This window comes from Sinocyclocheilus rhinocerous, unplaced genomic scaffold (genome assembly GCF_001515625.1).
Source record: "Sinocyclocheilus rhinocerous isolate Xijiao unplaced genomic scaffold, SAMN03320098_v1.1 scaffold111, whole genome shotgun sequence".
NCBI lineage: Eukaryota > Metazoa > Chordata > Actinopteri > Cypriniformes > Cyprinidae > Sinocyclocheilus > Sinocyclocheilus rhinocerous.
The window spans coordinates 1,050,018-1,067,806 of NW_015642811.1; the positions used below are offsets into that span (position 1 = coordinate 1,050,018).

The 17,789-nt window shown below is 36.6% G+C and overlaps 2 protein-coding genes and 1 pseudogene across 16 annotated transcripts in view; all 3 read left to right on the forward strand.

Annotated features, from left to right (window-relative positions):
* Nucleotides 1–8,543, forward strand: part of LOC107756467 (prominin-1-A) — a 58,421-nt gene extending 49,878 nt beyond the window's left edge. For 5 of the 13 annotated variants that reach the window (XM_016573592.1, XM_016573593.1, XM_016573594.1 and 2 more), the window contains 6 exons: nucleotides 1,990–2,105; nucleotides 3,143–3,166; nucleotides 3,569–3,646; nucleotides 5,423–5,529; nucleotides 6,068–6,102; nucleotides 6,970–8,543. In XM_016573592.1, the coding sequence (XP_016429078.1) occupies nucleotides 1,990–2,105; nucleotides 3,143–3,166; nucleotides 3,569–3,646; nucleotides 5,423–5,492 (288 nt within the window). In that variant the 3' untranslated portion in view covers nucleotides 5,493–5,529; nucleotides 6,068–6,102; nucleotides 6,970–8,543. Of the gene's footprint in view, nucleotides 1–1,989; nucleotides 2,106–2,836; nucleotides 3,167–3,568; nucleotides 3,647–5,422; nucleotides 5,530–6,067; nucleotides 6,103–6,969 lie in introns of those variants that run through there. The other 8 variants (XM_016573597.1, XM_016573599.1, XM_016573601.1 and 5 more) reach the window with 4 other exon arrangements.
* Nucleotides 8,544–10,535: 1,992 nt separating this feature from the next.
* Nucleotides 10,536–12,903, forward strand: LOC107756469 (fibroblast growth factor-binding protein 2-like; annotated as a pseudogene).
* Nucleotides 12,904–13,969: 1,066 nt separating this feature from the next.
* fgfbp1a (fibroblast growth factor binding protein 1a) lies at nucleotides 13,970–15,477 on the forward strand. Of its 3 annotated transcripts, none has more exons than XM_016573607.1 (2): nucleotides 13,970–14,165; nucleotides 14,243–15,477. In XM_016573607.1, the coding sequence occupies exon 2, from the start codon at nucleotides 14,282–14,284 to the stop codon at nucleotides 14,882–14,884; it is 603 nt and encodes a 200-aa protein (XP_016429093.1). In that variant the 5' UTR covers nucleotides 13,970–14,165; nucleotides 14,243–14,281; the 3' UTR covers nucleotides 14,885–15,477. The 3 variants fall into 3 exon arrangements, with proteins under 3 accessions (XP_016429093.1, XP_016429092.1, XP_016429091.1); XM_016573606.1 differs by having other exon boundaries at nucleotides 13,970–14,121; XM_016573605.1 differs by having other exon boundaries at nucleotides 14,128–15,477.
* Nucleotides 15,478–17,789: the final 2,312 nt, after the last annotated feature.

Genomic DNA, 17,789 nt, shown 5'->3' on the forward strand with positions numbered 1-17,789 from the left:
CAGCACTAGAACCACTGGAAATGAAATTGTTCTCATCGTCATCTCATGTCCTTCCAACGTCATTATATTTTGACATCCATGAAATAAAAAAGGAGTGTTCGGTTTTAGATACAGTTAATGTGGATGGTGATTTATACTGCCAAAGCTTAAAAGAGTGCAAAAGGCACTAATAAAAACAGCATATACGAAGGCCAAACTACTTATTCACTATATATTGCAAGTCCTCTGAAGCATTTTGTGAATGGAATTTTTTTTTTTTTTTTTTTAGAAAGAAAGAAAGAAAAGGTTTTTTTAGTGCCAAATCAGCATATTAGAATGATTTCTGATCATGTGACCCTAAAGACTGGAGTAATGGCTGCTGAAAAGTCATTTTTAAATTCATTTTAAAATATTAAAACAGAAAACATTTATTTTGAGCTGTAATAATATTTCACAATATTACTGTTTTTACTGTATTTTAAACAAATAAATGCAGCCTTGGTGAGCAGGAGACTTCTTTCATAAACCCTAAAAAATGTATAGACCACAAACTTTTGAATGGTAGTATACTGTATATCAAAGGCAACTTAGGACTTAAAAATGTGAAATGCAGTTTTGGTGTAAGAGATAGAGGGTTGATAGTGTTGCTGGCAGCGTTTGAAAAAGTCAAGTTTGTAGAACACCCAGTCAGGGTGGGATGGGCTGCACTGCTGCGCTTTGCATGTGTGTGGTCAAAGCCCCATGGGTAGCCATGAGGAAGGAAGGAGGTGCCAGGTTTTATCTGAAATTATAGGCAAGTGTGTGTGGGATTTGTAAGCGGTCAGGGTGTTTGACCCCGTCACACAAATCCATGTGCGAATGGGGCCCTGTGTGTTTTACCCTTTCCTCTGTACGCCACTGCACATGTATGAATGTCACCAAAGCAACTGCATTCTATGATTGGGATCAGCTTAACTGAAGTGATCCATTTTAAGATTTAGTTTTGGATAGGATAGGACTTCTATGACGTTTACGTTTTCAGATTTTGCTCACTTCTGGGTACAAATTTGCCCCAAAAATGTGGTTAATTAGGTACACACACACTGGTTTCCATGTTTATGGGTACATAACCTTTCAAACACAAAACTTTCTGCATTTTTAGATTTTGATTTTTAAGTTATTTTCCTCCTGGGGTCCAACAAAAATGTCCCCACAAGGTCAAAATTGAGTTTTACTGTATTACTGTACTTGTAGGGAATACTAGGGCACACACACAAAATGTTGTACATCATAACCAGTAAGGGCAGGAAGCATTCAGGCTGCTAACTACCTGTAGTAATTAGTGGCAAGCTGCTCTTTCCGCAGACACCCAAAGATTGACCCCAGTATAATTCTCTGACTGCAGCAGGACTGCAGCAGGAAGAACGTAAAGTTGAAGTGTTTAACCTCAGCATGGGTGTTTTATGGCTGGTTTCACCTTCATTTTTATTTTAAGTTGGTAGTCAATTCAATTTATTTCAAGTTTATTTGTATAGCACTTTTCACTTTTCAAAACATATTGTTTCAAAGCAGCTTGTTACAGTTAGGAGGGATTCTGAGATGAGTGTGTCAAAGTAAAATCCAAGTATAGTATCTGAGAAGGAGTAATATACAGTACAGTAATGTTACAATATAAGGATAATATTTGACAGTTTTGTATGTTAATCCAAAGCTGCCATCATCTGAGGTCTTTGTAAGTCGCAGTCAGTGAATCCTGACGGCTACTCATTTGCTTAAACCTATTTGTAAAACTTCTCAAATTTTTTTCCCTGTGGCTGGACATGTTGCATCCGATCACCCACTATGTTGGAATGTTAACATTTCTTTATATAGAAAACTTCCCATGCTAGAGAGTCCACTTTTTCTGTATTTTGAAAAATCTTCTTGTCAGAACAAATAAATGTATAGAGAGTATGTTGATCAAACGTGTAATTTATGGTTAAGCTGAGTGCAGTTTTTGGGTGGCTTTAATCTTGTGTTTATTTGTTGCAGAACACATTCTGGTTTGGACTGGGCTGTTCCACACTGTTTCTGCTCCCTAGCATTATCCTGTCTGTCAAACTTGCCAAGTTCTACCGCAGAATGGACACAGAGGATGTCTATGATGAGTAAGTATCCCAAATGCACCAAATGTGTGATTGCTATTTAGCACCCCAATGATTACATTTCTATAAACAAAGTTCTGTCGCGACAACTCTCAGAGAGTTTAGCATAGTAATATACATGGAAATGTTAATGTGTCTTGGCGGAATAGATCTGCTACACTGCTGCTGCTGCTGCGGCAGAGCAAGTACCAAGAATTTCTACTGCCAATACATCCACAGACATGCTGCTGTGAGCATGTAAGAAATACTGCTGCTGCACATATAACATATATGAAATAACCCCTCATATATAGCATACATGAAATCACCCCATAGCAGATCTATACAGGTGGAGCTGGGGGAGGTGGAGGGTTTCTGAAGTGCGCTGCAAATGCTACAGCAAGCACTGGCCGAGTATTTGAATGTTGAGCAGTGAACTCATTGGCTGCTGATACGAAAATAAACCAATCAGCTGCGCAATGTGAATAATGATGTAATTATATCAGATTGAGTTAGAACCTGCCCCATCTAGGGTTTCATGACAGAACTTTGGATTTAATATTGTTTGTATATTGTTTTACTCTTCTAATGAAAACAAATGACAGGACCGGACATAACTGTTTTATAATGAATAATATGCATAATATATGAAAGTGCAAATGCCTCATTCTTTTCTTTCTTTTGCCCGGAGTAGTTAATAAATATATTTTCTCTCTCTCTCTTCTTTTTCTGTTTCTTTTCTCTGTTCTTTCTAGTTCCTCTGTCTCAGGGACTTGGCATTTCACGTTATGATAACCATTCTTGCTATTTCCATCTTTCTTCATCCTTCATCTTTCTGTCCAGCACTTTGCACTTTATGAGAATTACATGTATATATTGTACAAACAGTGTTTTGTTTTAGCATTTTTCGAGCATTCATGCGTTTACAGTCAAGAATCATTGCGATTGACAAGTCACCAAGTGTCTTTACCAGAGACATCCATTTTGACATCTGCGTGATGTTTCTGTACTCCACTACAGTGCATCTCTGTAACATTTTTGCTTGTCTTGTATCTTTTTAGCATTGAGACAATTCCCATGAAAACGTAAGATGTTTTTTCCCTCATACTTCTGCTGTCGACTTTTCTGCTGAAACGACATCCCTTTCCTGTTTTGTACATACAACTTTCTGCTTAATGGTGCTGGTTTAAGCTCTAAGCCTTGGAATGCTTCTCCGGTGAAGGGCGCTGCTTGTGTTGGTGTGTTATCTTTGAAGCTCCCTTGTTTAACATGAAGGGCTGTTAAAACAGAGACCTTAAGAGCACACCTTAAAACTATTGCTGTACATTTTACAAGATACGATTGCAATTTATACCGTTTCAAACTCTATCTTGCGCGTACATTTTTCAAGAACGCTTTAAATTGAAGCTTGTTCATAGTCGCATGCCATTTATCTCATGTCATATCATGCTTTGTTTGATTTTTGTCTATGTAATGTTTTATTTCAGTATGGAAATTGGTATTAATGGTTATTATAATGGTTATTATAAACATTTAGAAGGTATCCAAAATCCTGTAATGGCAAGGTAATCAGAACCATATCCCCGTACACCCTGCGTGTGTTATGCTAATAAACTGCATGCATTGGGGAAACAGATCGATTGAGGTGATAATGAGGTGTCAGGGCTCTGATGCATGCACAATTTGAAATTGCCCTTTGCACAAGCAAGAACCTGGGAGTGGGATTTTTTTTTTTTTTTTTCATTGTTAAACTAGTGCTTGCATGCTGGCTAATTCAACAGCAGTAATGCATAATTTGTGCTTTGCACTCTTGCATGACATATTTGAATTTATATTAACACTGCATACATTAGATATTGCAGAATTTACTGACTGGCAGAATTTGCATTTGTGAATTTATTCAAATTTTTTCTACTTGCGTGACTCTTGAAATTCGCACTGGGCTGCTATGGCTATGAATGGTCTTTCTCTCTGACTCCTCACTAATGGCATGTGTTTCAACAGCAAAGCATGTAACAGAGGTCAGGATGGTGGGCTAGAATGACACAGAGCTTGTATACATACAAACACTATCATTCAAATGTTTGGGGTCGATGAGATTTTTTTGTGTTTTTGAAAGAAGCAAGCATTTATTTACGGAAGAGGATTAGGGCCAAGCAATATTAAAAAAATAAAAGATTAAATATTTTAAAAAATAAAGATCTCGAGATTAAAGTCATTATAATATGAGATTAAACGCGATAAATTTGAAGAAAAATGTCAAAATAAAATGTTGATTAAACTCATGAAATTTAGAGAATAAAGTCACTATTTCGAGATAAAACTCGTTAAATTTCAAGAAAAAAGTCGAGATAAAATGTTGAGAATAAACTCATTAAATTATGAGAAAAAAGTCGTTAAATTGAGAAAAAAAACGTAACTAGTTTTAACAAGTTTAATCTCGTATTATAATAACTTTGATCTCGAGATGGTTTTATTTTTCTATTATTGCTTGGCCCTAATCCTCCTCCGTATTTATTTGATCAAAAATATATTTAAAAACTGTCATACTGTGAAATTTTATTACAATTTAAAATAGATGTTTTCTATTTAAATATATTTTTAAACTGTTATTTATTTTGGTGATGGCAAAGCTAAATTTTCAGCTATCATTACTCCAGTCTTCAGTCTCACATGATCCTTCAGAAATCATTCTAATATGCTGATTTGCTGCTCAAGAAACATTTTTAACATGATTAATGTTGAAAGCAGTTGTGCTGCTTAATTTTGTGGAAGCTGGGATACATTATTTTTCAAGATGCTTTAAGGAACAGAAAGTTCAAAAGAACAACATGTATTTGAAATAGAAGTCTTTTGTAATATTTTTTTTTTAAGTCTTACTGACCCCAAACTTTTAAAAGGTAGTTAATGTATTAGCCTAGATGTCACAAGTTTAGACTTAATATGATTTAATAAAGCTATAAGGTTTTTCACATTTTTTAAGTGTGGAATTGCTTGATTAGAATTGAAAATTAAAATAGTGATACTAGGAAATATGCTGTAGGTGATAACGGAGAGTTTCTAATTGGCTGATTGGTTCTTTTCTGAGCCTAGTGCTATCACAGATACATGTAATTTCAGTCAGGTGGTAGCACATTTATAATGTGAGGCGTTCTAAATAAAAATCACCTACAGCACCTTTAATTATTAGCAATAGAGCTATATGTGTCATTTTGAAAGCCCCATCCTGCTCTTCTGTTGATGGGTTAAAGATGGATGGAGAGCTGATGGAGGCATCCCAGTGGTGTGTGTGGATTTTAAATACACTCCAGGCCTAACAGTTTTTCCCTTTGTGCCTCAAGCATCCCTACTTATGACACTATGACTCGATTCCCACGGGCCTCTGCGCCCCCGCGCCACGCCGACTGGTGACTCTGAGGAGGACGGTCTGTCTTGTAACTACAGAAAGGTACTGAGAGCTGCAGATGAGAGCAAATGGACTTGATCTTTCTCTCTAACAAGCATCTTCCTCCTGTCCAAATTGATTACATATAGTATGCATTTGTTTGATTGTCTCCTAACCTTTTCTCTCTTGTCTATGTATCCTCTATTGGCATGCACTTTAATATATTTCTGTTTCTTCTTAGTTTTTCTGTCATTACACCAACAGCATGTTTAGTTTTGCATCCCATCTTCTGAAGCATTCCGCCTGGATAACTGCTGACATTTCTGCAAAGCTCTGTGTTTTTTAGGGTCCATCACTAACCACTCGCCCATATCATTGTGATCCACCAATGTTTGACTTCAAACATTCCTGACAGCTCTGCAAACAGATAGATGCCAGCACTCACTGTGTGTTTTGTTTCTTTACCTTGGTCTAAAATCTCATCTCCCCTCTCACGTCTCATGTGCACCAGTTCATTCGTATCGGTCTTTGCCATTTATCATTCATTCTGAAACTGCGCAGCGGGTGTAATTCTGCAATATTTGTTTCTTTTCTCATCCAGTGATATTGGAAACTGGAATTAAACCTTTGTGGAATGTAAGTTGTTTAAATTGGCCTTTTTTACATTTAAACCAGTGCTTCTCAGCCTTTTTGACCCCAAGGCCCCCCACTGTCCACAACAATATTCGAAAGCCCCATGATTTTTCCAGTTGTTTGTGATTTACTGGAAAAGGATAAGGATTTTTTTTCCCCACTATTTCTACCTGATGAAATATTTTAGAGCTAGAAAATTGTACATTCATTAAAAATACACAGAGTTACACGTTTTTATTATTTTACATGACCATTCCAGGTCTGGAACATGGTTATAGTTAACTTAAAGTAAAACCATTTTAAAAAAGCATTACTTAAATTAAAAAAACGTTAACTGAAATTAAATGAAATAAAATAAAATGTTACAAATATAAACTTATATATAAACCTATTTCAGCTAGTTGCCAAGGCAAAATTTCATTTAGTTTAACCTAATATAATTAAAAGTAAAATGTAATAAAAAACTATATATGCACACTTTAAAAAACTAATAAAAATGACAAAAACTAAATTTAAAATGAAATGGACAAAAAAATGAATTCAAAATATTAAAAAACTATAATAGTGTCTTAATGATACTAAAATAACACTAGTCTGAAAATCACACTTTAAAATGTAGTTTCTTCATATATCTAGTAGGAACCCTGGTTCTTCAAAGAAAATAAATGTTAAGGGTGTGAATTCAAACAACATATGTCTTGAGTTTTAGTTTTAGGTTATTTGAATGCTTGTTTTGTCTTATTTTAAATCACCTTGAGGCCCGGTCGCCTGGTTGAGAACCACTAACAGAATAAAAAACTCATAAAAATATGGTATGCATTGTACAATAGTAGTATGTTCCTTTCACTATGAATTTCTTCTTTACCACAGACTCTCTCTGTCAACGGCAGGCTCAGCTCTTAAGAAAAGGAAACTCACATACTTGAAGCTGGGACCTGTTGTCCATGTTCCCATCACATCAAGATGACTTTTATCGAATTGTTGTTGTTTTGACTGTTTTGCACCCTTATGATTATAGTACTGTCTTATGGACTGTCCCCTCAACGAGCTATTCCCTGATGTCACATCCTGTCATAGTCAGGGAGGCTTCACAGTATATGGCTGTTTTAACTACTACATGTGTCTTTGTTTACAGTCATTGAGAAATCACGTGTGATGAGCATAACAATGCTTCGACTGCTGCATTCTTATTTTCCTTGTGTTTCCTTTTTTCTTTTTATAGTGCTTTTTAACATTGTGGAGAATTCAACATGTTGCCGAGTCTTGTCCACGGAGCGCCCGAATGGGTTTTTATTGAAACAGATCAAGCCAGCCACCCATGAGCCACAAATATTACATGTAAACAAGGATATGTAGGTGTTCGAAAACATGCTAAGTGCTAACTAGTGCTAATTCGGTACAGATAGATGTTGTCAAGCCATTTCGAGGGTGAATGCATTGTTGCCTTTTCAGATTTTTAGCTAGTGGTACATGTTAGCCACAAGTCACAAGAGCAGGTCTTTGATTAGTTTTACCTGGTTATTGAAGCTGAGATCGCTAAACAACATGTGATACTGAGCTGTGGTTTGCCATTTAAGACATCTATATGCGTTTATGCTCACTTTTGTACTGAAAATTTAAGATATGATGCATCTGGATTTAGTAACACCCCTAAAAGATCTAGTTTTACGTACTTTAATTTCGCTGAATATATCAGTTATTAATGATATTTCGGTTCCTAATTTTGCTGACTTGTACTAACGACAGTTGTTCCCCAACACATTGTTGGTTTACTGTAATCTACTGATTATTGCTGTGTGACACCAAATCTCGTTTCATTGTAGGTCTCAGGTTTTAGGGCTTTTTGTTTACTTGATATAACAATATTTGTGGACATACATCTGTCGATATGTGAAAATATTGTCAACTTTAAAGCGAGTGAATGTACCTCAGAGAGACATTTGCTTGTACGAGAGCAAGAGAAGACCACAGAGCCCATTTACGACGACTTTTACGGAGCCTATATTTAACGCTGTCATAGTCATTGACAATTACGCCACCAAATATTTCAACCGATTAATGTTTGAGACGTTATTTCAGGTGCTACATATTTTTGCTCAGATCCTTCACTCATTGTGTATATGACAGTGTTATCAGGGCCTCAGGTAAAATGTTGTACTTGATTTATATGCAGAAACGTCCCGTCACCTCACAGTCTCACTGTTTTGCCATACCACACGTAGCATGCGCATACTTGGTGTTCAAGCTTGCTCGAAGATGTTTAGTTGTGGTGGGCCTGGTTGTCAGTGCCGTTGGTTTTCAAGTCCATGTGGTTAGGCTGGCTAAAACTGTAAAATATTGTGAATAAAATTTCAGATGAAAAAATTTTATGGTGTTGTAAATTCCCAATTCAACCGCTGTACATAGCATTCAAACTGAGTTCACAAAATATTGATTACAAGAATAAAGAGGGATTATAAAAAATAAAAACAAGGAAATACTTCTATTTGTAAACAGTATAGCTTACAAAACCTTCAATGTCACGAAAACATAGACGTCTTTACTATTAAGAGGGCTATATAGCCTATATATAACAGGGATTATAAAAAATAAAAACAAGGAAATACTTCTATTTGTAAACAGTATAGCTTACAAAACCTTCAATGTCACGAAAACATTTGCCCCCACAGGAATTGATTTTCATAGACGTCTTTACTATTAAGAGGGCTATATAGCCTATATATAACCTATATATACCGTAATATATACTAATATATATATTAGTCTATAATTTTGACAGTTCAATAAAAAAATACTAGATAGTCATAGACTAGAATATTGTGAACTACATCAAATATTATATAATAAATGGGAAATTTCAAATATCTGGGACACTTTTGGGACACATCACTTTGGACCCAGAGCTGTAACTGATTTCTACCCATGATAACTGTAATTCTTTAAAGCAGGATGAATTCTGATCAGTTGTTCTGATTCATTGTTTTCATCATTCACAAAGTGTGAAAGTGATTACAGTGATATCGTTCCTCTGTGCTGTTATTACATTTATAACCATTTTTAAACTATATTTTATATAAATCTATATATTATTATATAGTTATTGGCCTTTGTGTGAATGGGCCTTACCCCTTGTCATCTGTTTCTGTCAGTTTTCTCTAGAAAAGTCTCCATTAGTTAGACAGCCAAAGAGAGTCTGGGACTTGTGGAAGCCAGTAAAACGCTGCAAAGGAAGCCAAAAATGAAAGCTGTAATTGGCCTCTCACACAGCCACAGATCCTTTGATTCTAGTTGAGTTGATTTGTTCTGGATGTTTACATTTCAATTCCTGCATCAGTTACAAGGACCCCCTACTTCCAGCTACGACTGATTGCTTGAAAAATAAAGGTGTGATTAGTTCATGTCTATCGTAATTCAGAAGTTCAGACATACTTTCACTAATGGCCTCTAACTCCATGCCTCATCTCTTTAATAGAGTATAATCCTTAGTGCAGAATTGTCAAAATCATTTATTTTGCATTAAAGTAAATACTGTATGTTTAGTATGAAACATTTCCAATTAAAAACTGAAGATTTTGTGACTTTTTTTGTGACTTCATACCTCTTATTGTAAACTTTATCTCAAAATTACCTTTTGTACTTTTTATTCTGAGGTAAAAAAAAAATTGCTTCAATAGTTCAGTGACAGAAACAGATCACATTTTATCACATTTAAACCAACATGACTGCTTTGAACCAACATGTTACTTCAGGTTGGCATACACTCTTAAAAATAAAGCTTCTAAAAGGGGGTTTTCAAGCAATGCTAGAAGAACGATTTTGCCCTAAAGAACCTTTCAGAGAACAGTTTTTAAAAGAACCTTTTTTTCTAAGTCTGAAGGACATTTAAAAACCTAAAGACTTTTTTTCTACTATAAAAATCTTTTGTGGAATGGAAAGGTTCCATGGATGTTAAAGGTTCTTCATGGAACCAACAATGCCGAAAAATAAACTTTATTTTTAAGACTGTTTGGTCGCACAAGGAAGTCCACTAAACTGGTTCTTTTTTAAGTACTCACATAACCCAAGATTAAGATTTCTTGGAGGGCATGGACAGATTGTTTCCCAACATCATAAACACAAACATGAAACGTGACTAGAAAACTAATATAGTTGCGGTGTACTGTGAATTACACAGCCAATGCCAAAAAAAGTTCCAGAGTTGAGATTGTAAAGGGGCGCTCTCAGTTCCACTTACTGTGTCTAAACATTTTCTCAATTGGTTACATATGTGTCCCTGCTTCTTATTGACAGTCACCAGATGGCCAAGCAAACAAGACACTCCCCAGGCAGAAAGCCAACTTGTGGGGCAACTTTTTTAAATCTCAAAATACCCTCTTTGTGACCAAAGCCTTTAAATAGTGGAGTCAGAAGTCTCTCCGCCAGTGTCAGCGCCTCACAACATGTGGACAATCACAAGCACACTCCTGCTTACATGCTGCCTCCGGGCAGCTCTAGTTCAGAGCCAGGATCACGACGACATCGAGCCAGGACACAGGAGGGATGTTTGGCAAGACACGAATGCGTTTTTTACCAAAGGCACCAGAGATGAATGCAGCTTGAGCGTGACAGGACAAGGCGATCTGACGAAGCTCCGCATCACTTGCCTGGGCATGGACCGCTCTTACTGGTGCGAATACCAGGGCAAGCCTCAGGTCTGCCGCTCTTACAACAACAACCCGCTGCATTACTTCAGGCAGATCATGTGGGGCTCCGCAAGCTGCCGAATGCTTGCCAGGGCCAGCGCATCCTCAAGCCTCTCATGTGCAAGAGAGCATCAGACGAGGCCCAGATGGTCTTCACAAGCGCTTCCTCATCACACGCCGAGCCCTACAGACCTGTGCAGATGAGACCACAACGACGGGAGCAGAGGCTAAAGCCTACTAGACCACAAATATTAAGAACCCAACCAGCCAGAACTGCTCAGGACAAACCGAATCAACCCAAAGCTGTCAAATCCACCACACAGAGAAGAATTATTAGACCCAAACCTACTGTACCACAACCAACTACACAGGTACCCTTGAGTGAGGCCAAGAAACTTGCCCAGGACTACTGCTGGCACTCATTTCGGGGGGTGTGTTCCTTTGTCATAGGGTGGTTCAGAAACTAAGAAAAAGGTAGGATTTTTTTAAATGACCAAAAACTTTTATCAACATATCATATCCACCTTATTTTGAATGTAGGAGTGGTTGGTACATTTGTAAATTGAATGTGCAAGGTCTTCCTGTGTCATTCGCTTCCAGTTATTTTACTTGTCCAAAAACAGGTTGCTTGATATTGCAGACTGGTATTGATCATATTATTTTAATTCATTATCATAATCTTAAATATTCACTGGTTTGCATCGCAAATATTTTTACTGCACCTTGTTATTCTTCTAGTTATTTACCTAATGAAATTAAGTCTTGCACATTCAAAGAAAATAGCTTACTTCCTCCTTGCAATATAATGGAAACTTGAAAATATGTATATACTGTATATGTGTATATAAATTCTGAATCTGAAACCTGTGTTTCCTCTCTTTATACCACTGCAGTCAATCACAGTCCTGCAGACAACAAACCCCATTCAAGATGACTCCAAATGTCTAACAGCATGTAGGTTTTGGACTGACGGAGAAAAATGGAGGTGTGTGTTACACTGTAAAAAATGACCGTGAATTTAACGGTAAAAGACTGTAAAAATGCTACAGTAAAAACCTGTTAAATGGTTAACGGTAAATTCCCCTACTATATACGGTGAAAAACTGTATTGGACATTACATGTATTGGACATTAATTTTACGGTAGTATACCGTTTTTGGAAGTGGAAAATACCGTATAATTTACAGTGAATAACCGTAAATTGACATTCCCAGAATTCCCTGCGTTACATTTCAAATTTGATGTTTTTTTGTTGAAATAACTATGTTTCTTCTTAGTTTTTTCTTATCAGTTTTGTGTGTTAGGGTTGTGTGTTACACCTAATGTTGTTAAATTAATGTTTATTGCATTATTTCAGTTTCATGTGTGTTACCATGATGGTGTTTGGTGTTTGTGTGAATGACACTGTGCACCTTCTATATATGTTATTATTTAAAAGCTGCTTGTGATAGGCTTTGGTTCATTGTGTGACTTTCTCATCACCACCTGCATTTGGTGGTTATCAGTGTATTACAAAGGTACAAAACAGATTTTAGTACTTCAATAGGTTGGTATATAATAAAATTTTATCAGTTAATGAAATTACGGTATTTAACTGTAAATTTAAGTTAAAACCGTAAAACCTAAAACGTTGCTACCGTATTTTTTACGGTAAAATTCCGGCAACCACAGCTGCCGGTTTTCTACCATAAATTTTACGGATTTTTTTTACAGCGTACGACTGGCAGGACTTTGGGAACACCATCAATATATTCTTATGTATTGTAAATGTACAGACTCAAATGTTATCAGAATTGACAAGATTACACTGCTAGTCATCAATGAATTTAGATGTTGAGCATAATGCTGACATGTTTTGTTCTCCAACTGTAAACTATATGATGAGGAACTTCATGTGTACTGAATACTATAGGTGTATTAATATTGCTATGTTATATATTTATGAGTGCTGACCAATTATGGGTCAGGATTTCTGAAAGCTGTGGAGCCACAGGTCACTTCAGACTGCAATAGATCAATCTGAAAAATGTGTAATGTAGCCTACATTAGATATATCTCTGTGTCTACTACATTTTATAGTGAAGTAGGTGATACTCAAATGTATAAATGTTTTGTGTTTGTTCTGAATAAATTTTGGTTCTTTACCTTTTCTTTTTGTGTGAGAGTGATTTGCATGAGCGTGAGAGTAGAGGGCGCTATTGTGTTAGAAAATACTTCGTACCTGAGAAACGTCTTTCAAGTGCAGGTCTGAGGGCATTTACCATACAAAATTTTATGGTAACCATAGTCCACCAAAATACTGTATTCAGTTGTTCATACAAAATATGTTATACTATGTAGGCTATTTTATTACTGTTTAAAAAGTTTAATTCATAGAAAGATTGTTACAGTAGGGCAGGGCGCAGTCTATATGTTTGCTAAATTTACATATGCCTATTATACAATGTTTGTACAAAATTTAGGCTATTAACATACAGATAATTTTATCATGTGAGAGTGAATTAAAATACATATAGGCCTATAGTTTCAGTAACTAGATGCTGTCTGTTGCTAATTGTAAACAGTGTTTGATTCGTTAATTGTTCTTTTGAGTCGGATCTTTTCGATCAGTTGAAACATTTCATCGGTCTGAACGATTCTCGAGTCAACAACTCATGACTCGAATCGAGAACCGTCTTTTCCGAGCATGCCCGATTCAAGTGAGCTGATAATATAACCTTCATGTTCTATTTAAATGGTCGCAAATAGCCTACGAGTTGTCGACAACTTGGAAGTTGCACATTAACTTAACATTAATAACATTAACATTAAGTGTAGTTATGACTGAGATCTTTGGATATATTTTTGATACCTAACAGATTATGACAACCCAGATAGCATGTAGCCTAGTAATTGGCCCGAGTTCGGCATGGCGGAGAAGAGAACCGTTTCATTAGTGCATGGTAGGTTATTAATTTTCATTTTTAAAAATACAGCTGCATTATTCGCTGTTGTAGGCTGTTCAGTCTTGTATATTTGGTCATTGTTGCATTATTGTAGCATTTACCCATCGTCCATTGTCGTATTTCCTGTTCTCCTACCGAGTCCGACTGTTCAAAAGAACCGATTCGCCGAAATGAATCTTGGGTCGGGACTTTACGTGTATTGTAGTTATTAATTCTTAAATTGTAAGATTGGCAGAACATTCACATGAAAGCTACCATTTTATGGAGTTTCTTTTGTACTATGCTGATCACTTACGAATTATAAATAAACCTAGACATGCCATCAAAAGTCATCGCTTGCCATATTACTAATATCCCAGAACAAGACGCGTGCAAGAATGTGAAGACTGAGGGAGGTGCGTACGCGACATGCTCTATAAATGGCAGTCACGAACTTTAGGTGCAAAACCAAAGATTTCACAGCTCTCTTGTATTGTTTTCGGTAAAACCATTTGTGACCACAAATGTCACGTCCAGTTTTTCCTGCAGTTGTTTGACAGTAATTCCGGCGAGGACATGAAATGCGTGACAGACATTGCTCTCGTTCTGATCTTCGCCTGTATCGTGCAGCAGTTCGCACAGGTGAACAGCCTGAGAGACAGAGGGAGGAGAGCGCAGACAGATGGGAAGGGGAAGAGAAGAGGTCAGCAGAATGAAAGTGGCCTGAAAGGAAGATTCTCGCTGAAGGACGGAGCGCGGTGCTCGTGGCGCGCGGCGCGCGGGGATGATGCGTTTGTATTGGGAGTCACGTGTAAAACCGGGGCAAAGATTTTCGGCTGCGAATATGTAGCGAATCCCACAGCATGTCAACAATACGCATCCTATACCAAAGCCTACTGGAAACAGATCTCCCGGTCTCTGAAAAAGCAGAGTAGATTGTGTCGCGACTCCACGGCGATGGTCAAAGCCGGTATGTGCCGGAGCGCGCCCGCGGAAGCGCACTTCAGACTGAAGGACACGCGGCCCTCCTCCAGAGTCCCGTTACCGACAACCGCGGGGAATAATCACTGTCCTGACCGGATCGAGAGGCTGAGAGTGGCCGAAGAATACTGCAGCAGCGCCTGGTCTTCACTGTGTACATTCCTCTTCTTGATGCTTGAGAATGATGAATGCTCGTGATTGACTTTGAAAAGACTTTTTCAAGGCAATTTTATATTATATTAATTTCTGAATTAAATTAACTTCTTGCACTACTATTTTTTCCTATTTTGTGATTCATTATTAGCACTTTAAATTAACTTTACATAAATATGGCCAATATCCAAAAAAAAAAGACATTAATTCAGAAGCTGGAGGTTCATACCAAAATATGACACCCTGTATTTACATTTTGGTTTGCATAATATGAAAGTAATATGGTGACAAAAATTGGAGAGAAAAAAATCAGTGGTTCTTCTGAAACGGTCTGCACAAGAAAATAAAACCTGAGATCACCTGTGCGGAGAAGCCAATGGGCTCCACAAGATAAAATGTCTAAAGAAACATACTAAATAATGTCTTGTCAAATAATGTCCAAATAATGAACAACAATGTGTAAACGTTTGTTTGAAATATCAAAATTCAATAAAGTCCTCACCGTGACCGTAAAAACTAAATGTGTGTTTGTATGTTTGGTGTCTAGAGACACGTGGTTGAAATGAAATGGATATTGGTATTTGTAATCGTACTGAGTGATCTCTGGTATAAAATGGCTAAGTTGTTTTATTTTATTTTCTCTATTAGCCTATCTCTTATCCTCACTTGAATATGAATGTTCATGGCGGTTTGGAAAGGTTGTTCCAAGCATGGAAACTAGCAAGTGTAGAACTTAATACTTTGCTCCTATTACTTTGACCCAGATAGATCTCAAACCTAATCCTATTGATGGAGGTATTTAAATCAGTGTGTGTGTGTGTGTGCGTGTGTGTGCGCAGAGAGAGAGAGAGTAAAATTCTATGTGCAAAGTAGGGTTATTATTGTTAACCAAAAACATAAAAAAAACTTTAAATAAAATTGAAATAAAAATAATTGATAACTGAAAATAAAAAATAAACTAAAATAATAAAAATGTAATAAACTAAAACTAATAAATGAACATTTACATTTAAAATACATATAAAAAATGTATTCAACTGCATCTCTGCATGACTTGTAGCTTTATCTCAGGTGAAGAGTGGCTGTTTGTTCTTGCATGTATTTTCAAGTAGAAACACTGAATGACTTTAGTGGTTTAAACCCAGATTAATTACTCCAACAGTGATCATTGCATTCCAGCTCAAGCCATGTGCTTCTTTCCTACTAGTCATTACAAGAATTCTTGGAAATGGTTATTCTGCAAGTTCCAATGGGTGAACAAATGCAGTATAGAGCCCATGTTAACAAAGTTCAGAGCTGGAGAGATGTCAAGACAACATGAACATTAAAAGCCTTAATTAGGCTTAATATTATCGTTAAGCTATTTTTTATGATTGTTTGGCATAATTACTGTTATTGTAATTGAAATGCTTCATTTTGTTATGTTTGCTTTTACAGTTTTACTCTTTCTTACAAACGAACCCTCTGAATTGGAGGGTTTGAATATGTTCTATGAAAGCTGTATAAAAGCAAAATTACTGTTTTGAAGCTTCACATATAAACATATTTCAGGAAGCGGCTCTCTCTACAATACAAGTGGTCAGTCATGAACCAAACATTCAAGCACACAAAACTGATTTTAGCATCTTGTGTGTTTTTGGTTGCCATACCAGCCTGTGATTATGAAATTAAACACACTCACACATGTTGTGGCCTCTCCTTTCCAAAAACAACATTCCCACCAAAATTATGAACACATTCAGAATCCATTATTGCAGTTTGCTGATGTTTTCAATCTGTCATTTAAAGAAAATCAACAGAAACATTTCTGGACTTCTAACTTGCAAGAAAGATAACTCAAGAAATAAGACAGTTTTAATACAGATAAAGGTAGAAATTCACAAATTTGCACACACACCCTTGGACATTGAGTAAAATGTGTTTACTAAACAGAACAGCAGAGGGAAAATCTAGTGGAGTACAAATGCGCCCAAACAGGTATTCACATGAAGAATTAGTTTGCCTGTATAGTTCCCATGTAAATACTTGTTGCGTGACATTTAAGTATAAAAGAATTGCTTAGATTTCAGTTCTTTGCTCTTTTCATCTATTAATGAAGGTGTGGTGCTTACTTAAGTGTAGGATGCCAAGCGCTTTCTTCTCCCACTGAGATTAATTCAAACACTGCTCTCATGTAACCGCTCAAGGGGATCTTTTCCTGGTGGGTCCTGTAGGGTGTGGTTTCGTGAAGGGTTTCCATATGGCCTGAGGTGGCCTGATCTCACACCCTGACATTCTGAATACTGATTGGCTAAAATAATAAACGTAATAAATTCCATCCTGGAAATAGTGGAGTCCTCAGTAGAAATTAGGGGCTTTGTGCTGAAAGTGCCAGTTTTGGGATTTAGTAAAGCGATTTAGAGCTTGTATCCACACACGCACATTCCACATGGCACACATATATAAGAATGCGATCTTATAAGAGTCTCAACATCTTTGTAGCTCATACTGAGTTAAGAAATGTAATATTCAGCTGTACACTGTACAAGTAAAATAACAATCACCTAAACTAATATAAATCATCTTCTTTGAATACCTCAGGAATGCATTTATTATCAGGTTATGTATGGTTTCAGTCTTGCTGAAGTAAAATATCTGAGGCAAACCCTTTGATCCCACATGATATCTTAACAGTAGCATTCCAGTGTCAGTGGTAATGTATGAAGTAAAAGATTAGATTTCCCAGTGGGCAATTGACGCTGAAAAGAATTGACGTCAAAAAAACAGGTCAAATATGTAAATCAAAATGACGTCAAAACCTTGACAAGATGTTAATTTGATGTAAACTGAATGTCAAACACATACCTACATATACATCAAACCAGTTTCAGTGTAGGATTAACTTATATTTTCACCCAATTACCACTGGAAGAAATTGCAGCCCAAACTGAATTTGTCTGATTACTTGTTT